The following is a 23,735-nucleotide window of genomic DNA, read 5'->3' as shown; positions in this document are numbered from 1 at the left end:
TAAAGAAAGAAAGAAAGAAAAATTTGCTAGAGGCATTAAAATTGGACAATGTAAATCCATAGAAAGCTGTGAATGTTGTATAAAAGCAAAAAGCATAAAACCAAACTTTCCTGAGAAAAGTGAAAAGAAAACTACAAAACCTCTAAAATTAATTCACACAGACCTTTGTGGACCCATCAAAACACTATCACAGGGTGAAAAATTTTACATGCTTATTTTCATAGATTATTTCTCGATGTTTACTACAATATACCTACTGACAGAGAAAAGTCAAGTATTTCAAAAATTCAAGGACAATATTAGAATTGTATCCAGCAAATTTTACAGAAAGCCACAACTTATAAGATCCAACAATGCAGGAGAATTTGTGTCCAGGGCTGTGCAGGACTTTCTATGCAAGGAAGGCATAGAGCACCAGACTTCCGTCATTTATTCTCCAGAACATAATGAGGTCGTGGAACACATGAACTGTACAGGCGGGCCCTGCTTATATGGCAGGTTCCGTTCCGGACCCCTGCCGTAAAGCAGAAATCACCATAAAGCGGAACCCCATTGAGTATAATGGGGCGCGTCGCATGAAAATGCCACAAAAATGCTGCAAAATGCTGCAAAAGCGGCTTTAAAATGGGGAATGAAAGCCGCCGCATTAGCGGAATGCTGGGAAGCGAAGCGCTGGTAAGCGGGGCCCTACTGTACTCTTGGACAGATGATTCATTCCTTGTTGGAAGATGCAGCTACCACAGAAATATTGGGGGGGAAGCAGTGGTTACTGCCACCTATCTGCAGAACCGATTTACGGCAGCTGCAACCAATAAGACACCTTTTAAATTATGGTATGGGCACACACCAAGTGTATCTCACATTTGTGTGTTCAGGTGGAAGGCCTTTGTGCACATCCTGAAACAAAAGAGGTCAAAATTTGACAACACTGCCAAGGAAGGAATATTCATCACATATTTTGCAATGCAGAAGGGATACAGAGTCATAGATCCCCAAACTGGTGCAGTTTACCGATCTGTCCAGTTTGATGAAGGGAAGTGCGTGCACCAACCAGAAGGAGCGCCACACCAAACACCAAACCAAACAGCAAAATGAAAGAAGAAGCTGAACTATTCTTCCACAACAGAAGGGATCACAGTAATACACCAGCAGAGGAAGATGAGCTGAGCCAGGAGAGGCATCAGAACCAGAAGGGACAGCCAAAGCGCCAGCAGCCATACCCTCTGAACGCACCAACAAAGTTGTACCACCAGATAGACTTGGTTATCTAGTAAGAGATGAACTTCCAGAGTCAGAGACCTGGAAGAGACTGAAGCCTTACCCAAAGCTGAAACTGAGAGGTGGAGGCAGCCAGCCACGGAAGAGCTAAAATAAAACTTGGACACGGACCAAGTTTCCTCAAGGAAGAAAAGCTGCAGGCTGCAAATGAGTATTCAAGAAAATGACAGATGCTGAAGGAAACATTGAGAGATACAAGGCAAGACTAGTAGCCAAAGGTACTCAAGAGTATGGACAGGACTACGATCAAACATTTGCTCCTGTAGTCAAACACACAACTATCAGAAGTCTTCTGAGTGTTGCTGCTAACCAGAAAATGCAGGTGGAGCACATGGATATAAAAACAGCATTCTTGCATGGAGAAATAGAAGAGGAAGTCTACATGCAACAACCACCAGGGTTTGAAGTTCCAGGAAAAGAAACCCTAGTGTGTAAACTTCAAAAATCCATCGATGGACTTCAACAGGCTGCCAGAACCTGGTATGAAAAACTGAGCAAAATGCTCTTGAAAGAAAGCTTTGTACAAGGTGTAGCAGAGCCATGCCTGTATAGCAGATTCAGGAACAACAGATGGACTTACCTACTGATTTACTTGGATGATCTATTGTTGGCTTATTAAGACTCGTTGGACAAGCAACAGCTAGTGAATTATCTCAACAAGGAGGGTGAAGTGCCTAGGTGATGTCACTTACTACCTCTGAATAAAAATTGAAAGGGAAGAAGATGGATTCTTCCTGCTGAGTCAAAGACAAAAGATCTAAGACCTTCTTGAGAGTCTAGGACTGAAATATGCACATCCAGCACCTCCTCCAATGGAAGTAGGGTACCTGAAACCGGACCACAACAAACAACCGTGGGACTACCAAAAGAACTACAGACAAGCCATCAGGAAACTTCTGTATATCAGTACTGTTACCAGGCCAGATGTGGCAGCAGCAGCGGGTTACTTGTGCAGAACAACCAGCTCACCAACTAAGGACTGGAAGCAGTCAAGAGAGTGACAAGATATCTGAAAGGCACTGCAACCTGAAATTAAAGTTAGTGGCTACCTGAGATCCCAAACTAACAGATGCTGATTGGGTTGAAGACACCACAGATCGAAAATCCACCAGTGGAAATATCTTCTATTATGGAGATTCAGTGATCAGCTGGGCAAGTAAGAAACAAAGCTACTGTAGCACTCTCTTCCACAGAAGCAGAGTATGTGTCAGTTCTGAAGCAAGCAGACAGTTGGCATGGCTACTTGAACTGTCCAAAGAATTATAAATCTTGATACCTGGGCCTGCCATGATGCATGAAGACAACCAAGGATACATCACTCTCATAGAGTCAGAAGCGGTGAGTTCACGAACAAAGCATATAGACGTGAAATACCATTTCATTAGAAAAACCTACTTCAGAGGACTACTCAAGACTATTCAGACCACTGAGTTACTCTCAATATGCATAACACTAATGATCACTCCAAATGGCTTCATATAGATGTTAAATAGCATTGGGGTACCCTGTGGCACCCCACAGCACAACTACCAGAGGGCACCCACTCTGAAACCAACCCAGGAGATAGGATCGGAACCACTGTACAACATTGCCTGCAATACCCATCTCACCAAGATGGCTCAGAAGGATACTATGATCAATGGTATCAAAAGGTACTATCAAGTAAAAATAACAGGGTCGCACTCCCACTGTCATCCATCAGTGACCAAAGCTGATTCAGCTTCATAACCAGGCCTGAACCCAGATTGGAATGGGACAAGATTGTGGACAACACTTTAATGAATCAAATATAGGCAGTTTGAATAGCTTGGTTTGGAACGTACAAAGATGCTAAAGCATCTATCTGAGAGCTTATTTGGTTGATAAAATTAAGTCAAATAAATGTAAGCTAATGGCTCAGGGAACAGTATTACTATTCTTGTTCATTTTCACCTGATATCATTCCAGATAAGAGTAAGAAATCATTGTTCTTGAAGTGAACTCTGTTGAAGTGGGCTTCTTCTAGGCAGAAGACACGCCAGTCACTTCCTTTAGAGCCTGAGCTGTTGGAAACACATGTTCAACACCTTTTAAAATGACAATCCCTCTGTCACATTATATAGTGCAATAGAGTATATTGTACTACTTTTGAGATTTATTGCTATATGTCTACCAGAGAGATGAGAAGGTAGAAGAGGATGGCTTTTAGATATAGGAAATGCTGAAATACAAATAAAAGGATTGGGTTTTTAAAAGCATGTTTTGGAGAAGAATATGAGAGGAAATATGAAAGGAACAATACAAGCAGAGAGCAGAAAATAAGAAAGTGATGGGAAAATCTCAGAGAAAGAGAAGTCCCTACATGCTGCTAAAGTGTCAGTTGAAAAGGAACAGAGGGAAAGAGGTATTCTTCCTGCCAGCAAGCCAGCAATCATGCATGGGGCTTCTCCACTTGAGGGCAAGGGCCAGAATGTAAAGCTCCAGAAGTTTCCAAATTGCTGCTCTGTGCAGGTCCCATATGAGTGCCTGCACAGGTCACCACTTGAAGAACGCCAGGTGCAGGCAAATAACTTATGTTGAATTAGACATTGTCCCATTATAGAGGTGGTATTGTGCAGACACAGTGATTACTTGAATAGTTTTGGCAGACACAATAATATATTTTACATAAGATTCATATTTAGGATATCTGCACAGTTTCCTTTACATTCAGTGTGAGGAGGGTTTTGGTATTTTTTGCCAAACTTTTCAGTGTAGTCAAGGGAGTCTGAAAACATTTTTAAAGGTTTTGTTAAACATGGCTCTGAATGTTGAGACTGTACTTTTAAAATATTTTAAAGATGAAGGCATCTGTAGTCTTAATATTCCTCTGAATGTGTGTGTGATCTGGTGGAGGGATTTTATCCATACACAAGGAATGTGTTTTGGGACAGAAGTCCCCCAGTGATATGAATGGGGGAAGTATTTTGGACAGATAAATAATAGAGACACACTTACTGTTGTGCTGGTTCCATTACATCTCTACCTCTCTTTTCTGAAAACTGGAGCACATGATGCTAGTCAGATTCCACCCCTTTTTACTCTAAATGGTCAAATCTGCCCGAGTTTTTTTTTTTTTAATGCAGCTTCAGGCAGATTTTGCAACTGATTGGTAGATCAACCTGTTTGTCTTCCAGGTGTGGCTAATGGGAACGCTTTGCTGCAGGCTCAGGCAGAGACAATGATTGGCCCAACACTTTGCTGTGGGCAGTCCTGAAAGATCTGAAGTCAGCAGTGGGGAAGGGAGGTGTGGCCAGTAGAGGGCAGAGTTGCTTCAAAATATAGCCAGAAAAAACATTCTGGCAGCTTTTGAAGCGACTAGTGTGCCCACAGCCTAAGTTCCATCGATATTTTGAGTACAGAATTCCAACATAACAGAAAATTGAGGTGGGATATGCAAGTTGGTTGTATATAGTGTTAGGTGGATCCAGTATGTATGACTCTACACTGCTTCCTGTTCCTCCCTTTGGATCCCAGTCCTCTACTCTTTTATACCATTAAACAATGCTTTTTTCCATCCCTCTTTCAATTCTGCTGACCCAATCCTTAAACATCCTTCTAGAAACAGACACACAAACCAAATAAAAAACAAAACACAAAATATAGACACTCTTGAGTACAGGTTTCCTCAGCATTATCTTCCCATAATACCACAAATCCCAAAGGCCAGAAAAATAAATAGTTTGGTCTTTATGGGCCATTCTGATCTGAACTTTCGTTATGCATCTTGACTTGGTTCTATTAATAAAATAGAAGCAAAGAGGAACACATCCCAATACTGCTGTTCACCTTTTTGCAAGACTCTGCCACGTGACAGATAGGCATACTGATCAGTAGACAATTGGTGGGACCAGTGATATAATTGGTAGAATTCTGCATTCATAGAATTACCTTGCTGCAATTTTTCCCGCAAGCGTCCCTGTGACAATAGTTATTTAGCACCTCCATGACTTCTAAAAGTGGTGGCCTTGTCTGCCTGTGTAATAAGTAAAATGTTGAATAGGATTACTGGCTAGAAGACTTCTTTCCAATCGATAACCCTTTTTATTACAAGCACAACTATATGAGAAAATGGAGCATTCCCTATTTCCATAGTATAAGCAGGGCTTAATTGCTGGATGGCAGCCAAAGTTTCTAGTCTAAGTTGGACAACCTTGAATTCCTCACTCTCTTACTTTTTCTGTGCAGGGCATGTGCACGTGTGTCCCTATTTGAACTTTTGACATAAAATGTGTGCAGAAATTATCTAGTAGACATGCAACTCACCCATCTTATTATTTCATTTATAATTATAGTTAATTATAGCTTTCTAAGTCACAAAAAGATGCACTAAATTTTAAGGCTCTGTGTTTAGCTGTAATTTTTAAAATATAATTTCATCAATAAATCAATACACATATTTCTTTATGAAAATAACTGGTGTCCAAATGGAAAATGGATTCAAAATAATGATTTTAATCAAGAATGTGCGTTTGGTGATAGATACCAATTTGACCTAGTTAGACACAGTTATTTTTTTAAAAATATGGAGCAGGGGCTTCATAGGGACTGAATTTAAATCCTCATTTTGTTTTGTGGTGTTGTTTTGACTGTGACTCAGTTCAGACACTGGGCACCATGTTATGACCAAAATAAGAATATGGTACTGCCGGTGGGTTTTGTGGGGTTGTAACTGAGCAGGGGTTTCATGGAGCCCCATGACAGCCAGTCCCACAGATCCTCCCTGGTGTTCAGTAGGGATGGCATGGTGTGACAGCGACACTCACCTGACCTCCAGTTGGTTGTATCACTGGTGCTTACCCGGAGGTAGAGAGGTGAGGCTACAGTGAGGTCTGGGTAGTGTAAATGCATCAGATTGGCTCTGCTGGTGTGCTTGCATTGCGCCGACCTCATTGCTGCCTCCCCTCCCCCTCTCTTTCCTAGTAAACAGCAGTGACACCATTGACTGAAGATCAGGTGACCACCACCACCCCACAACAGTGTCCACTACTGCTATCATTGCGTGGAACTTGATTGCAGCCCAAGACTGAGGGGCTGGCTCCTCCATCTCCAGATGCAAATTAGCTCTGCACAGCCCAGGCTGTAATAGTTGCAGCTGAGAGCATGTAACCAAAGACAGGCCCTGTTGCATGGAAACTTAAGGGCGTTTGTGTTGGAGCATATTGCCACATATTTACATGTGGAATTCTGGGAATGCCCAGAGGTGTAGAGGAAAGCATGTAGAATAAAAAGCGAATGGGGTCAACAGTTGTTCATAATCAGTGTCATTCTAACTAAAACTGCAATGAATCTCTTGAAGAAAGATTTTTATAATTATTCTACCACAAAACTAATTCAGCATATGCTAAAAGTTGCTAAATTACTAATTATTAAAATCCAGAAATCAGCACAACTTCCTAATAACGAAGTATGATATATTTGTGTTATAAATGGAGAAAGTAGCAGATTTACTCCTAGAAGAATCATTGCAGGGCTTAACTGATTCTTACTATAATAGAGGGGGGCCCTGGAATCTATTTCAGAACAAATGAAACCATATCAGGCATTAGCTGCAACCATTTTTCTTAAGAACCTGTAGCTGACTGAAAAAATACAGTGCCTCTGAGTATATTTAAAGTTCCATTTCATCAGAACTGAGTCCCATCGTTCCAATTGTGCTCACGTGGATGAACTCAATACGCAAAGCAGACAGTCATATATATATATAGGAGGCCACCACGGCTTCTGTGATTGTTACATCACAACTTTATAGCTGCAAAGCTGTTGGAGATTGCTGTCAATTATATCAGTGGCTGTTCCCTTCTTCACAGAAGGGTATACCTGAAAAAGGCTGTGACAATTAGCCGTCATGCTGTGGGAGAACAGGACACAGATCAAGGAGCACAGCTTTTTTTAGAAGGCTTTTGCAAAGCATTGCCCAATGTAATTACCTATTCTACCCCTTAATAGCTTTAATTAAAGAGTGTATGACAAAAATTAATGCTGGAGGGGCATTTGTTACATAATAACTAATATCCCTGTGCTGTTGGAGCTTTGCCACATGTTATAATTAAGTTCGCTATATAGAACTCCAAATCTGCAGTATCTGATAGTGTCGCTTATTAATTAATTAATTAAAATGTTTCAGTCTTCATCCAAATATACTTCAGGGTGGTGAATGGACACAAATAATACTATCCATACCAGATATAAATGCAACAAAACAAGAAGACATCAACGTTTCTAATAAAAAGGCAGCAATAAGAGTTTAAAACTATAACGCAGGCTAAATATAACCATTTAAAATGCCTGAGCAAATAAAAAAGTTTTAACCTAGTGCCAAAATTACTGCAACATCAGCTGCTTTCAATTATTTTGCTATGTCACCTAACCAATTATTTAGACATTCTTTATAAAGATTTTGTTTTGTTTCTGATTTACATCTTGATAGACAAAGGCTGCCTCTTTAAAAGGATGGAAACCTTTGTCCTTAGGACAGTTCTGTTATTAACTCTAATCTTGCTGATATCCATTTGACAGTCCTAAGCCACTCTCTTAGTTTAGTACCAAAGGATAATTTATTCTATTACAGGCAAGAAAGTAGCAAGGAAACATGCTGAACTGAAAACTGGTGTGTAGGAGGTCTAAAGATCTTTGTGAAGTTAAAGGTTCCAGTGGAAGTTCTGACTGAGGAGCCCATATACATATGTGGGTAAAGAAAAGAAAGAGGGTAGGACTACTCTGGTGTTTATAACATGTGGAACAATCTGTTGTCTTCTTTTTTCTTAGGGCTGAGCCAGTTCTCACCAGAATCAAGGAAAACAGAAAAAGAGTCATTTCTCCATCTTTTGATAACATCAAATATGATAATTTTGAAATAGAAGAGTATCCTCTGTCAGCACAAGGGTTTGACTGGGAATTATGGTGCCGATATTTAAATCCACCAAAATCCTGGTGGAAACTTGAAAACACTACTGCTCCTATAAGGTAAAACATGCAAAAGTGAGTAATGATGGGAAACAACTGCAAAAGAGGGCTGTTGCCTTCATGTTCTGCTTGTGGGCTTCCTGTAGGCATCTAGTGGTGGTGGAGCTAGTGAAGAATGCTGGACTAGACAGGTCTTGGGTCTGATGCAGCACATCTCTTCTTGTTTTCTTTAAAAAAAATCAAATTATGCAAGTGGATTTGGGGTTACTTGGCTAATCCTCTGTGGCCCACAGCCCACAATGGGGCATTTTCAATTACAATTAAAAATTGCTTTTATGTAACCATGACAAATTGAGTTAAATTATGTGGAGTTGCTGTGAAAATTTATACAGTAGCTAGCACACTGTAATGGAAGGTCATGACTGGTTGTAAAAAAAGGCTGCAATAGGCAGGTTTGCAACCAGAGCAAACAGATTTTTCTTCAGAATATATTTGGGAAACTCACCATGTTGTGGTAGAAAGTGAGGAGTATAGTTTTTTCTATGTATAGCATTAATGTCTTGAAGTGTAATGTTTGGAGCAACATAAAGGAATGATTGACGTTTTCTTCATCACAACGTTCACCAGAAATAGCTTCTCGTAGTTCTAAACTGACATTTTGTTATCATCACAGAGGTATTGATCTATACAAGTAGGGAGGGGAGATTTAGGATATGTGATTTTAGAAAACTTATGATCAAATCAGGAGCAGATGCCACAGTTTATCACAGCTTGATTATCATTGTCTTGATGAATGCAAAATGGTTTATTTTGTTCTATAACAACCCCCTGTCTCCTTTAATTAGTATCCTGTTGTCCCCAGTGAACTTGTTTTGCTCACATAATGACAGAAGTGACATTTTTCTATTTGCCAGCCTATACGACAAACCAGGGTAAAAGACAGCTTAATTATTATATTCTCAACTGCTCAAATGCCATTCAAAACCAGCCAGACTAGATGCCAAAAGATGCAATGCCTGTGTGTTCTTGAGCATTACCCACGCATATACATTACATAGCAATATCTGGAGTCATTACAGTGAACTTATTGTTGAGTCCAATAAGCCATGGAATCATCATGCTTTGGTTTAAAAAATTGCTGTAACTGTGGTGACATTAGAGCCCATCATGTAGATGACATATGTTGGAATAACAAAGTGTGGAATGGGATCATGGCTGCTAGCCCTCCCTGTCCTATTGATGCATTTACCAAAAGCTGTTCATAGGGTGAGGCCAATGAGTACAATTCTGCTTGCTTCCATCCATACATTGATATCTCCAGAAATATAATCTTAATTGGACTAATCAAACCTTTGTTAGTTACAAAGGTCTTAACCTGGTCATTATCTCCATAAGAGCCTTCCTAGGAGGTCTATGTAAACGACTTTGAGGTTTTTGAAAGATGAGCAGGGTAGCAATATAATCAAGGTATTTATTTGTTATTTGTGTGGGGGTCTAAACTTGATACCTTAATTTGTTCTTCAGTAGTGGTATCAGAATTAAAAAAATCTTAATACTACCAAATTCCTAAATTCCCACCACTACTAGAGATGAATGAGCTGTTCATAGCTTATGTTAGTTTTGGTGTGGAAATAAGTTGCTCAAAAAAGCCAATTTTTATATAATTCTTGTTAATTTATTTCATTGCCGAAGATGAGCCTGAATAAGCTACACAGAATTTATGGATAGAGAACTTACCTTGAATTATGCATACTTGAAATTCATTCTACTGACTAAATTCCAATGTTTTCATGTGTGCTGCTGTTTGTATTGTTTTGTTTTTCCTGTCTAGGAGCCCTGCATTGATTGGGTGCTTCATAGTAGACAGAGAGTATTTCCAAGAAATTGGTCTACTAGATGAAGGCATGGAGGTCTATGGAGGTGAAAATGTGGAACTTGGGATCAGGGTAAGGAATGGTCAGAAATCAGTGTGCTCTTTTAGTTGGCCCAGGTTTTAGATGAGGAGGATGTCACAGATAATGGAGTGAGTATTAGAAATGCACAAAAAGATTACATTCTCAGTCTCAAAAATCAGATATTGGATGCAAATAATATATTGCTGAGTTGATTCTTTACATATTTTGCACATGCAAGCTCAGGGTAAATTAATTAATAATCAAAGAGATGAGACAACAGCTTCCTGCACAGGTTTACTGTTCATCAAAAACTGCTATCTTAAAGCTTGGCTGAGATCTAATTTATGTAGTAAACCCAATATTACTTCTTAATTTATCAATAAATAACTTTCCCTCAGCAGGGTACAAACACTGATAGCTTTATTTTATGAAAAAATGTTTTAAGTTAATAAGATTATCAATCAATAGCCCCTTTTATTTGCATCATGCTATAAAACAGAAGATAAATATTTGCAACTTTGATGCTGTTTCAGAACGTCAGAAGAAACTGGTTAATCTGTACTTTTGGTTTCTGTTCAAAAGCTCTCTGAATAATTCCTCCTCCAGTCCATGATTGCATCATTTTAATGAAGATGTTTTGCATTTTCCCATCAGCCTTTTTTATTCCTTTATATCAGTCTAAAGACATGTTGGATCATTGCCTTGTCCTCTGATAATACCGGTAGGGCAACTATCCATGTATTTATTGTAAGTAGTTGTTTGGATCCAGGGTTGGCCTTTCATGAATAGAAATATGTTTCCTACATTACCAGGGGACCCAGATTTGTGCCCCTGTGCAGGTGGGGGAAGGAGCATGAGCCCCAGTCAGGGACTGCCTGGTTGCCCTGGGATCTGGGTGAGTCTGCCCAGCTGGCCAATCAGGAGCTCTGGTTAGCTTTCTGGGGCCAAGCCAGCAGAGCCTCTCCACACTGGTCTGCTCCTGGGCTATACATGGGACCCGGGCCTGGGTCTCCATCAGTCTGGTCTGTGACTTCTCTAACCATTCTCCCTTGTTTCCTCCTTGATTTGCTTTGTTGCCACTTTGGAGTTGCTATATTGTACATTGCTGTGGATGAAAGTCAGCCACTGGCAAATGGGGCTAGAAAGGAATATTACCCACAGGCACAATTGGGGCTTGCTCATTTCCTTTTCTGTACCTCATAGCAGTAGGGAGGAGGGGTTAGACATGAATAACATTTATTATCACAACTTGCTTCCAGAGCGAAAAGGCACTGGGCATGATCCATAGTTGGGTTAAGTAGGGATGGGCACACCACTTTCTGTAGGAGGGATCCCCATAAGGGATCTTGAGGTGCTTGGGGGGCTGCTGGGCCACCAAACTCCTAGGTTGCTTGATAGGTCTATGGGAATGGTTCACACTGTGGTGGGCCCACGAATCAGGCTAAATCCCTTTAAGTAGGCCCCAGCACTCAGGCTGGAACTAGAACATTGCCCAGCAGGAGAGCTGCCTGATAACAGGATCCTTGCCCTACATCCTGATTGTGCATGGGTGCACGAGATCTCTTTTCATTAGCAGAAGAGACTGACATTTAGCTGAAGCTTCTCCTAGAAGAACATGGGGAGGGTTTTTTTTGCCATTTCTCCCTTCCCTGTGCAACTGTGAACACCACATCCCACACTGTTCTGAAGGATCACCCTCCCCTCCCTAGCAGATTTCTAGGGAGTGCAAGGAGAATGAGGAACTGGCAAGAACTACACTCCCCCTTTCTTTAACAGGAGTATCTCACAAGAAGGGGAACTGTGGCTTCCACTTGACTGTGAGCATCCCTTTTAAAATCATTGTTCTTACATACTGTATCTTATTCTTCACATCTCCAATAGATATGCTTTGTTTGAAATTGCCCAGCATATTAACAATTTTAATTTGAAGATTATGTTTTTCTTCCCCAAACCCTCAAACTGTGTAATGATTTATTGTTCCAGAAAGATTTAATTTACTACTATTTTATTAAAGAAAAACAATGTCTGTAGAGGATTACTGACAAATTGGTCTTTGGAGACCTGGATTCAAGCCCTTACTTACCTGAGGAGAAACTATTTTGGATTTGGCAATCCACTACACATCAGCCTCCATTTCTCTCTGTAAATCTGGAATAAAAACTGTCTACCCCTGAATCCTATGGAAAAGATAAACAAGATAAAGGTTATACATAACTCTGAGCATAAAAAGTACTATAAAATCCAAGTGTAAAGCTGTTTAAACATTTTAAAGTTTTGCTGAACAAATGAACCTTGAAGGAGATTCATCACTCTCTTTTAATTAAGGTTTTGTAGGTAGCAACAACAGCATCTCCAAGACACATCTGTTTGTTTAAACACAGTTGAACCACTTTAGAAGCAGATAAAACATGAGACAGATGTGCTCTTCCTTTCCAGCTTAGGCTGAACATATTTATAGAATACCGAGTCCGTATAATCATACAATTTTCATTCCACTCAATGCCATTAGTTTATTAGCAACAACTGCTATGTGATTTATGTATCTCATTTCAGTCTCTCTAACACCTTCCAAAAATGTAATACTGTTAGGGTTTTTTAGAGTACCAGCTGATTTTTAGAAGTGAAAGTATACTAAGGAACGGAGCTGGATGAGTTATTTTTCAAAATAAACTATGCCATGTGTAGCTTAACAGCACAAAGCTGATGTTTGCCTTCTGTGGCTTTTTAGGTCATCAACACAAAACTTCCTGTCGCTGCAATCCAGAAGGACATGATGCATCCTACACAAGAGGCAGATGCACAGTCCTTTAAACATGGGTTTGCATAGGCAGAATCAGGTTTTTCGGGTTTGTTATCCCCCCATACAGCAGTCATGCACTTCCCAAAATGCCTTGGGAATCGCACAGTGTGACATGATATCTTGTCACTCGCAGTACATTCCAGGAAGTGTGGCTTGTGGGAAGCTGCAAAGAGAAACTTTTGCCACTAACAGTGATATAGGGATGATAATGATGATAGCAACTACCACCAGAAAAGGAAAAGCCTCATTTACCTCTTAATGCTAAATAAGTTAAGAGGCAGCACCTTCTCCTGAAAATACCAGTTAATGAGGATCACAAGTGGGGAGAGTTCTGTTGCACTGATGTCCTACTTACCGGCTTTTCATAGGCATCTGGTAGGACACTGTGTGAAGAGAATGCTGGACTAGCTGGGCTTTTTGTCTGATCCAGCAGGGCTTATCTTGCTGTTTTAAATTTATGTTGTTCTTCCCCCTTCCCCTGGCCCCGGTATGGTATTTTTCAGGAGGGATAATTTTTCCCCTATCCACCCAACAAATGGTTGAAAAAGAAATTTTTAAAATGCTCAACTCAGCATTATCCAAAACATAGTTTGAACACAAGTACAGATCAGCCTGTGGACAACTGAATGTATCCTTTGCTTGGATCACAGAGTCTATTGTAAAGGCAAAGATAAATATTTATAAATAAGTGGTAAAACAAAAAATTCAAAAACAATATTGAGGCTGCAAAATGAACTACAGATGCTTTCATTCCACATTCTCCTTTTTCGTCTCTGTCATGTAACTTGTCAAAGATGAAGATTATTATTATTATTATTTATTTATTTAATATCCCACCCTTCCTCCCAGCAGAAGAAGGAGCAAGTTCTTCATGGAGTTACATGACAAATGAGAGATGGGACCATCCTCTGTAGCTGCTAGGAGAGGGTTAGGAGTCAGGAGACCACCCCTATAAGCTGGTTTCTCCACTTGAACTTGTGCATTGTGCTTGAAAAAACTTTGATTTTGAGCTGAGTGACTTCCAGTTTCTTTACCCTGGCAAGGAGTTTGATCAAGGCTGCCTGTGAGAATTTCCTAATAATTTGCATGACAGAATATGGCCCCAAAGCTCTCAAGTAATATGCTTGCCAGTCAGCTCAGCTTATCCTATGCTGAAGTTAACTGCCAAAGATCATGTTGATGGACAGGGCTAGAGAAAAGCACAAGCCTTTGTGTAATTGAAACTTTGGGGTATGGTGGATCACTTAAATAAGGCCCAATATTACTTTCATTTCCCAACTCTGCTCTCTCCAGAGAAGCCCGACCTGACCTACATATTTCATCTTTAAAACACCACAGTGCAATGGTGTAGCATATCTAACATCTATCCTAACAAAAGTTTCAAGCTGCATCAAGACAAAATTTCAATGCTGCAATGGGAAGAAAATTTAGTTTGGTGCCACCAACATTCCCAAAGTCAGAACTAATTTAAATACCAGGATTAATGAAGTTTTATAATGTGACTCTTAAAAAGAAGCATAACATCAGAGGTGCTAGATAATGCAGATGTATATTGCTCTCTTTTTTCTTAGAAAAGTTCTTTCCATATGAACAAAAGATATTATTCATATTCCAATTTGTGTGCAAAAAGATCACAACATAAGCCATAATTCAAGACGCATTTATATTAGAGGCCAGGGCCAAACATAGGAAACCTGAATTTCTCAGGAGGCTATTTTAAAGGCGAAAGCACAGGTGAGAAACCTGTGGTTCAGTGATCTGGCTTCATTTTATGTGGCTCTTTCTGAAGCTGCCCCATTCTTCTATCCCATCAGAGTTCCTTCCTGTTTCTTTCCTCCTTATTTTTCTTGTCTTTTAAAAGCCTTTGTTTGTTTGTTTGTTTGTTTGTTTGTTTATTGCACTTGTATACCACCCCATAGCCGAAGCTCTCTGGGCGGTTTACAGCAATCAAAGACATTAAAACAAATATACAATTTAAAACACAATTTTAAAATTTAAAACCAATATAAAAACAATTTAAAACACATGCTAAAATGCCTGGGAGAAGAGGAAAGACTTGACCTGCAGCTGAAAAGATAGCAGTGTTGGCGTCAGGTGCACCTCGTCATAGGCAACATTCCATAATTTGGGGGCCACCACTGAGAAGGCCCTCTCCCTTGTTGCCACCCTCCAAGCTTCCCTTGGAGTAGGCATCCGGAGGAGGGCCTTTGATCTTGACCGTAGTGTACGGGTGGGTTCGTATCGGGAGAGGCGTTCCATCAGGTATTGTGGTCCCAAGCCATGTAAGGCTTTATAGGTCAAAACCAGCACCTTGAATTGAGCTCGGAAACATACAGGCAGCCAATGCAAGCAGGCCAGAATTGGTTTTATATGTTCGGACCATCTGGTCCCTGTTACCAATCTGGCCGCTGCATTTTGCACAAGCTGCAGTTTCCGAACCGTCTTCAAAGGCAGCCCCACGGAGAGTGCATTGTAGTAATCTAATTTGGAGGTTACCAGAGCATGGACAACTGAAGCCAGGTTATCCCTGTCCAGATAGGGACGTAGTTGGGCCACCAACCGAAGTTGGTAGAAGGCACTCCGTGCCACCGAGGCTACCTGAGCCTCAAGTGACAGAGATGGTTCTAGGAGAACCCCCAAGCTATGAACCTGCTCCTTCAGGGGGAGTGCAAACCCATCCAGAACAGGTTGGACATCCACTATCTGGTCAGAAGAACCACCCACTAGCAGCATCTCAGTCTTGTCTGGATTGAGCCTCAGTTTATTAGCCCTCATCCAGTCCATTGTCGCAGCCAGGCACCGGTTCAGCACATTGACAGCCTCACCTGAAGAAGATGAAAAGGAGAAATAGAGCTGCGTGTCATCAGCATACTGATGGCAACGCACTCCAAAGCTCCGGATGACTGCACCCAACAGTTTCATGTAGATGTTGGACAGCATGGGGGACAGAACTGACCCCTGCTGAACTCCATACTGGAGAGTCCAGGGTGCCGAGTAATGTTCCCCGAACACCACCTTCTGGAGGAGACCTGCCAAGTAGGAGTGGAACCACCGCAATGCAGTACCTCCCACTCCCACCTCAGCTACTCTCCCCAGAAGGATACCATGGTCGATGGTATTGAAAGCCGCTGAGAGATCAAGGAGAATCAACAGAGTCACACTCCCCCTGTCTCTCTCCCGACAAAGGTCATCATACAGGGTGACCAAGGCTGTTTCCGTGCCAAAACCAGGCCTGAACCCTGACTGAAATGGATCCAGATAATCGGTCTCATCCAAGAGTGTCTGGAGCTGGCCTGCAACCACTCGTTCCAGGACCTTGCCCAGGAATGGAACATTTGCTACCGGCCTATAGTTATTAAAATTTTCTGGGTCCAGGGAGGGTCTCTTCAGGAGTGGTCTCACTACTGCCTCTTTCAGGCCGCCAGAGACCACCCCCTCTTACAGAGAGGCATTAATCACTTCCCTGGCCCAGCCGGCTGTTCCATCCCGGCTAGCTTTTATTAGCCAAGAAGGGCAAGGATCCAGCACAGAAGTGGTTGCACGAACCTGTCCAAGCACCTTGTCAACGTCCTCAAGCTGCACCAACTGAAACTCATCCAAGAAATTGGGACAAGGCTGTGCTCTGGATACCTCACTTGATTCACCTGCTATAACACTGGAGTCTAAGTCCTGACGGATGCTGAAGATTTTATCCTGGAAGTGCCTAGCAAATTCATTACAGCGGGCCTCAGATGGTTCTACCATGTCCCTGGGGCCAGAGTGTAATAGCCCCCGGACAATTCTGAAGAGCTCTGATTTGATAGTGGCAGCAAAATATTGTTTTTTTGCTGCCCTCACTGCCCCTAAATACAACTTACCAGTGTATAATTGCATCCACTAGGAGTTCACCTCCATCTGCACTTAAGCTGTCTGCTATATTGTTTCATCGCTCTCAGCTCTGGGGTAAACCATGGAGCCGTACAAGCTCTACACAGGAGAGGGCGCTCAGGAGCAATCATGTCAACCGCCTGGGTCATTTCTGTATTCCACAGTTCAACCAGGTTTTTGACAGGAGCGCCAACCCTATCAGCCGGAAAACTCCCCAAAGCCCTTTGGAAACCATCCGGATCCATTAGTCTCTGGGGGTGGACCAACTTAATAGGTCCCCCACCCTTGCAGAGGGGAAAAGCTGCTGTAAGTCTAAACTTCAGCAAGCAGTGATCTGTCCATGACAGAGGGACTGATGTAAGGCCCCCCACATTCAGATCACCAACTCCATGTCCAGTTGCAAAAACCAAATCTAGAGTATGCCCTGCTACATGTGTTGGGCCAATGGCATGTTGGGACAGTCCCATGGTTGTCATGGAGACCATGAAATCCTGAGCTGCCCCGGATAAGGTGGCCTCGGCATGGATGTTGACATCCCCCAGAACCAACAGTCTGGGGGATCTCAACAGTACACCCTAGACCACCTCCGTCAGCTCAACTAGGGAGTCTGTTGGGCAGCGGGGTGGGCGGTACACCAACAGAATCCCCAGTCTGTGCCGCTGACCCAACACAAGGTGCAAACACTGCAGACCAGTAGTCACATGGACAGGGTGCCTGCAGAGGAAGATGGAGCTCCTATAGACCACAGCAAACCCCCTCCAGTATGAGGAAGCAGGTGACAAAGCTGAGTGCTTAAACAAGGATCAAGCTTTATGAGCATTCAGACCGAACACCGACAAACCTCAGCTCTAGATGCTGGCTCACTTGGCCAATGCAGCTTCATGATCTCAAAGGCATTGTCATCAATTAAGGAACAGCCTCACCAAATGCCCCTATGGACATTTGCTGTGCTGCTTTATAAATGTTTCCAATAACAGAGCTTCTGTGATTGTGCGGTTTCACAAAATATGTGACACTAACTTCAGAAGTGGAGATATGGAAGCACCTGTTTTAAGATCAGGGTGGAGAAAGGTCTAATGTTGCAGGACAGCAGAAATTCTTTAGCTGAAGATGAACACCCTCCCTTCATGTGATGGGGAACGGCATGAATCTGCCTCACAAGGTGCCCTGGCTACTGGGAGAAAGGGCAGGATATGAATCTAATAAATAAATAAACAACTGTGGATTTAGTTCATGGATGTAGTTTCTGAATAGGACATATGTACTTAAAATCCAGTGCTCATGAGCCCAAATTATGAGATTAATCACCCTTCCCCCAAAATCTGAGAATTAGCTTTGTAATTTGGGCTGATGCACAGTGGATTTTACATGTGTACACTCTGCTAAAAACTGACAGCCGGTCATTGCTGTACAAGGTGATCAGAAGGAAACAGGGCTACCTAGTGGCTGGGCAGTGTGGGAAGCTGCAATCTTATTCCTTCATCGCTTGCAGGGAGAAGGTGGAGCATCAGGTTTTTGAATGGGGAGGATCATCTAATTGTCATTAAGCAAAATTACCTTTCTCCACCGTGTTGCTAGATATATTTTTCTTCCATTGAACTGTTGAAATGCCATTTCAGTTGCTCTAAATTTCTATTGTTGTTGTACTGTGTGGCAGCATATAGAAGCAATTCACAGTTGCAGTGCTGAAACCAGCCTCCTGTGCTATAATTTTTCCATGCTGCCCAAATGATATTTGTCTTTACAAAACATTCTGCAGACTTATGGCATCAATAGCTTGGAGCATTTATGAACAATAATTAATGCGTGATGTATGCATCAAATATATTATTTATGATTGCATAATTATACCACATATTGCAAACAGCTTTGATTATTGTTATTTCTACTTTATGAAAATGAGGTTATCGTTGGCCTCTAAACATGCAAACATAGCTACAAGAAAATGCAAATAATCATAATATGAGTTGTGTGCAAGCTTCAGTATGTCAAAGAAAAGCAGCACACCCTGACCCTAAGTAGAATTTCATGGAAAGAAAGTATATTGCAAGTATAATCATATACTTAAACAAAAAACAAACAGCCCCATCACCTGTAAATTATTGCCTTGTTCCTGAGCTTCACTGATAGAGGGGTGGAAAATGTTCTTGGTCACCAATCCCTTTTCCATTAAGGAAGGATTGGAATCCTTCTCCTTTCACACTTCCCCTTCCTGGGCATATGCCTCATACCTTATTCCCACAGCATGCTAATTCCCAATGATAACCTCTTCTTACAGCCATGAAGTGTTACAGTCTCTTGTCATTCACCTTCTCTTTACTTACTGCACTGTACTTCAAATCACCTCGGACTCTTGAATAGCTGGCAGGCAAGAGGTACCTTTCTCTAGGACTTTGTCTGACCCATGTACAAGCCAGCCATTCACCATAGTACCCTGTTCACACATAAAGAGGAGTTTCCTGGCCACTGATCCATCTGCTCAGTGTTGCTACAACTGGAATGGGAAAGTTGTGGCCCTCCAGATGTTAGACTGCACATCATATCATCCCTGACTGTTGGCAACTCTGGCCAGGTCTGATGGGAGTCCAACAACATCTCGAGGCCCGCAGGTTCTCCGCCACTGGTCTGTGCTGACTAGCAACAGCTTTCCAAGGTTTCAGAGAAGGGACTTTCCTAGTTCTACCTAGGAATTTCAGAGGTTGAACCTGAGGAACCTTTTGCATACAAAATATATGCTTTACTACTGAACTATGACTCATCTCCACAGACATTTCTGTCTAGGTAAGGCCAAGAAATGTTTCACAGATCAGTCTCACAAAATGTTTTCTCCGTTTTGACTCCAGCAGTATTTGATGTCTTTAACAGTTGCATAATAATGAGCAAGGAAGCTTTTCCCTAGCATGCTGATGAACAGGGTCGGCGCCAGAGGGCAGCCAGTTTGGGTCCTGGCTGAGGGCCCCTGTGGCCCAGAGGGACCCTCCTTACGGTGGGAAGATAGTATCCTGTTCCACAATTTTTGGTAGTATCGGCTCCCAACCTTGCCATGGATCGTAGAGAGGGAGCTCCCAGGCACACACATCCCAATATAGTCACTGTGGGCTTCAATAAGCCCTCATGCATGCCCCACCTACCTCTACCAACCCTGTGAATGAAATGCACTCTACATGTGCATGCCTGCCATCAACCAAGATGGTGGCAGGGGCTTCCCTAAGGGGCTTATGCCCCTGCTGCTATCTTGGTTGATGGCAGGCATGCACAGACAGGAGAGGTAAGTGGGATGCACGGGTGCACTTCTTAGCCCTGTACTGCCTCTATGGCACTGTGGGCGCAGGGAAGGCTGGTGCCCTGGCACCCTGCTGATGAAGTGGGGAAAGTTTCACCTACAGCATTTTGCCTGTTAAAGAAATACAGTGCCTTGCAAAAATAATCAGACCCCTGACCAATGCTCTCATATTACTGAATTACAAATGGTACATTGTAATTTCATTCTCTATGATATTTTATTTTGAAACACTGAAACTCAATATCAATTATTGTAAATAATTGGTTTTATAAATTATTGGTTTTATGTTGGGAAATGTTTGTAAGAAACATGAAAAAATGAAACATGTTGCTTGCGTAAGTATTCAACCCCCACACATTAATGTTTGGTAGAGCCACCTTTCACTGCAATAACAGCTTTAAGTCTTTTCAGGTAGGTATGTACCAGCTTTGCACACAGTGTCGGAGGGATTTTGGCCCATTCTTCTTGGCAGATTCACTCCAGGTTGTTCAGATTGGTTGGACGTCACTTGTGGACTGCAATTTTCAAAGAGTGCCACAGATTCTCAATGGGATTGAGATCAGGACTTTGACTGGGCCACTGGAGTACATTCACCTTTTTGTTTTTGAGCCACTCCAGTGTTGCTTTGGCCTTCTGCTTGAAAAGTGCATTGTCTCCCAAGCTTCAGTTTTTTAGTGGATTGAAGCAGGTTCTCTTGCAGTATTTCCCTGTCTTTTGCTCCATCCATTCTTCCTTCAATTTTAACAAGATGCCCAGTCCCTGCTGATGTGAAGCATCTCTACAGCATGATGCTGCCACCACCATACTTCACTGTAGGGACAGTGTGTCTTGAGCAGTATTAGGTTTGTGCCACATATAGCTCTTTGGGTTTTGCCCAAAAGCTCTATCTTGGTCTCATCTGACCAGAAAACCTTTTCCCACATCGCAGCTGGGGCATTCTCATGCTTTCTGGGAAATTCCAGACATGCTTTCAGATGGTTCTTTTTGAGTAATGGCTTCTTTCTTGCCACTCTCCCATACAGGCCAGTGAGAGCTCTTGATATGGTTGACTGGTGCACCATTACTCCACTTCCAGCCACTGAACTCTGTAGTTCCTTCAAAGTGATTGTTGGCCTCTCTGTGGCTTCTCTCACAAATCTCCTTCTTGTTTGAGCACTAAGTTTTGAGGGACAGCCTTTTCTTGGCAATGCCTGGGTGGTGTGATGCAGCTTCCACTTCCTGATTGTTGATCCAACTGTGCTCACTGGGATATCCAAACCCTTGGATATTAGTTTGTACCTTTTTCCTAATCTATGCATTTGTGTTACATTATCTCTCACTTCTATAGGATGCTGTTTGGTCTTCATTTTCCTTCAGATCCACAGCCTGACCAATGATCCTTCAACAGTGGGATTTTTATCCTGACAATGTGACAGCTACTTTAATGGTTCACAGGTGGAGGCCAATGGGAAGGTAATTGTGTCCTTGGGCAACAATTGTCGATAGGGCAATTTCTTTCAGCTTCCACAGCATGGTGGTTGAATACTTATGCAAGCAACAAGTTTCAGTTTTTTGTTTCCTACAAACATTTCTCAACATAAAACCAATGTCACCTTACAATAATTGATTTTGAGTTTCAGTGTTTCAAAATAAAATATCATACAGAACAAAATTACAACGTACCATTTGTAATTCAGTAGTATGAGAGCATTGGTCAGGGGTCTGATTACTTTTGCAAGGTACCGTAAATGTAGTGAGACTGACTCGTGAACCATTTGCTTGTTCTTTGCTGAAGTACATTATACAGTATGTTCCCAATGTGAGTGGAATAATTGCAAAAACACATTATAACCTGAATGTCATGTGTACAACTGCCTGAAGTACTTGAGGATGCGATTTCTATCACCATTTTGCCATAGAAACAGCCTTATTTTGAAAATGAAGCAGGAATTTTTCCTCTATATCACTGTCCTTCCAATTGCATCTTGGTCTACTTAAAGTTGCTCTTTGTGGCTGATTCTGTTGGTCTGAGTCAAGCCTCCAGTCATACAGTTTTCTCTTCCTCTTTTTTCCATGAATGCCTCAGCAGGCTTCCCACAGCTACAGCATGACTAATTACGTATGCAAACAATGTTACCATTTCAGCTATAAATCATCTTTATGACCTCTCTGTTTTGGAGGAAGGGACCATGTGATTTGAAAGTCCTACAAGAAAGGAAAGGTGATTGATACAACACCAATAGACACCTGGCGCAAAAACCACTTTGACCCAAAATAAAGGATGAATGGCCATTGTCAGTGTCAGCCGTTTCACACATGCATCAGTTGTGCCTACTGGCATGTACCATCGGAATTCATGTGTTACTGCTTTATTGAAGGGAATTTCTGCTTTTGATATGATAACACAATAAACAAGTGTTAGATTTAGCAAGCAATGTTTCTTTTCTTACATTAATACACTTTCTTTCATCACTGAACCCAAGGTGGCATGCATATGGTTCCCAGGCAGTCTCCCATCCAAGAACTGATGTGCCCTCAAACCATACCTTGACACTCATCATTTATCTATTTGGATGAAAAGTATATGTAACCTAGTATTCATTGATGAGACTCTATTCAACTAGAAGGGGGTTTGTAACAGTTTAACTATGAAGTACATGCAACTTACTATTGATGAGGCCATTTCTTAGATACACTAGGAAGGTAGTTAACATAACCTCACCTAATTGCTTAATATTCCAGGAGACTTAGATTGTTCTTCCCTGACATCAACTCTTCCATTCCATTTCCCTTTGACATACCATGGTGTCTCCTTTAGTATGCTCTGTCATTGATCCCTAATGGGTAGGCCATAACCCGTAAGCAGTCACATCACAATCACTTCCAAGGAAGGAAAAGAGAAGAGAAGCAGACCAAAGAGGAAGCACAAAGATGGACATATATGGTAAAACTTAAAAAATGAGTCTGTGTTGCAGATTGAGCTAAAGATTGGCCCTATGTCTAAAAACACTGATGACTATTGATGTAAAGTCTCTTAAGGCAAATTTGATACACTCTGTTGATAGCCCTAACATTACTAACTGTCCATTTCCCCACCCTCAACCTCAGTGTGTCCCTGCTGGCGTTATATGTTCTTCTGGTGGCCTTTTTTTGGATAAAATTGGCAGAGGCAAGAGAAACATTTTTTCAAGCAGGGAATTTCTTTTCCACAGAAAAATTGAGTATGTGACTACTTAGTTGAATATTTGGTGGTGCAGGGGTGTGCTTTGCCCTCTTCTTTAAAACTGCATCTCTTTCCTGTGACCTATTAGTAAAGCTGATTGCATAGCCCTAATACAGAGCTATTTTTGTTACTAACAGAAGATTGCTGACACAATTGACTACTTGGGGCAACGAGAAAGGCAAAAATCAACTGTATGAAAAGTGAACAGTTATGGTAGTCTGCTTCCTTCTTTCGACATATACTTGGCAATAGAATTACTTAAATATCAATGATTCTGCTACATTGTGGATATAATGAAAAACAAATGAGTGAAGCTTCATGCCTTTAGTTGACCCTTGAAGAGTGTGACTGTTTAGTAACAGAGACCTTAGCAGAGTTAACTACAATTATAAAACGGCAACAGCAACACCCGCAGCCCACAACATAAATAGTATTGGAGAACCTTCATGAGCTAAGTGCAAAATTAATCTCTACAGAACAAACACG

The 23,735-nt window shown here is 41.7% G+C and overlaps 1 protein-coding gene across 3 annotated transcripts in view; it reads left to right on the top strand.

Annotated features, from left to right (window-relative positions):
• The window catches only part of GALNT18 (polypeptide N-acetylgalactosaminyltransferase 18), a 459,245-nt gene that overhangs the window by 317,785 nt on the left and 117,725 nt on the right, over positions 1 to 23,735 (top strand). For all 3 annotated transcript variants that reach the window (XM_061610414.1, XM_061610415.1, XM_061610416.1), the window contains exons 5-6: positions 8,065 to 8,262; positions 10,034 to 10,148. In XM_061610414.1, the coding sequence (XP_061466398.1) occupies positions 8,065 to 8,262; positions 10,034 to 10,148 (313 nt within the window). The remainder of the gene's footprint in view (positions 1 to 8,064; positions 8,263 to 10,033; positions 10,149 to 23,735) is intronic.

Source organism: Rhineura floridana, chromosome 2 (genome assembly GCF_030035675.1).
Source record: "Rhineura floridana isolate rRhiFlo1 chromosome 2, rRhiFlo1.hap2, whole genome shotgun sequence".
Taxonomy (NCBI): domain Eukaryota; kingdom Metazoa; phylum Chordata; class Lepidosauria; order Squamata; family Rhineuridae; genus Rhineura; species Rhineura floridana.
The sequence above is the reverse complement of the archived record's forward strand: the minus strand, read 5'-3'. Positions and strand labels throughout refer to the sequence as shown.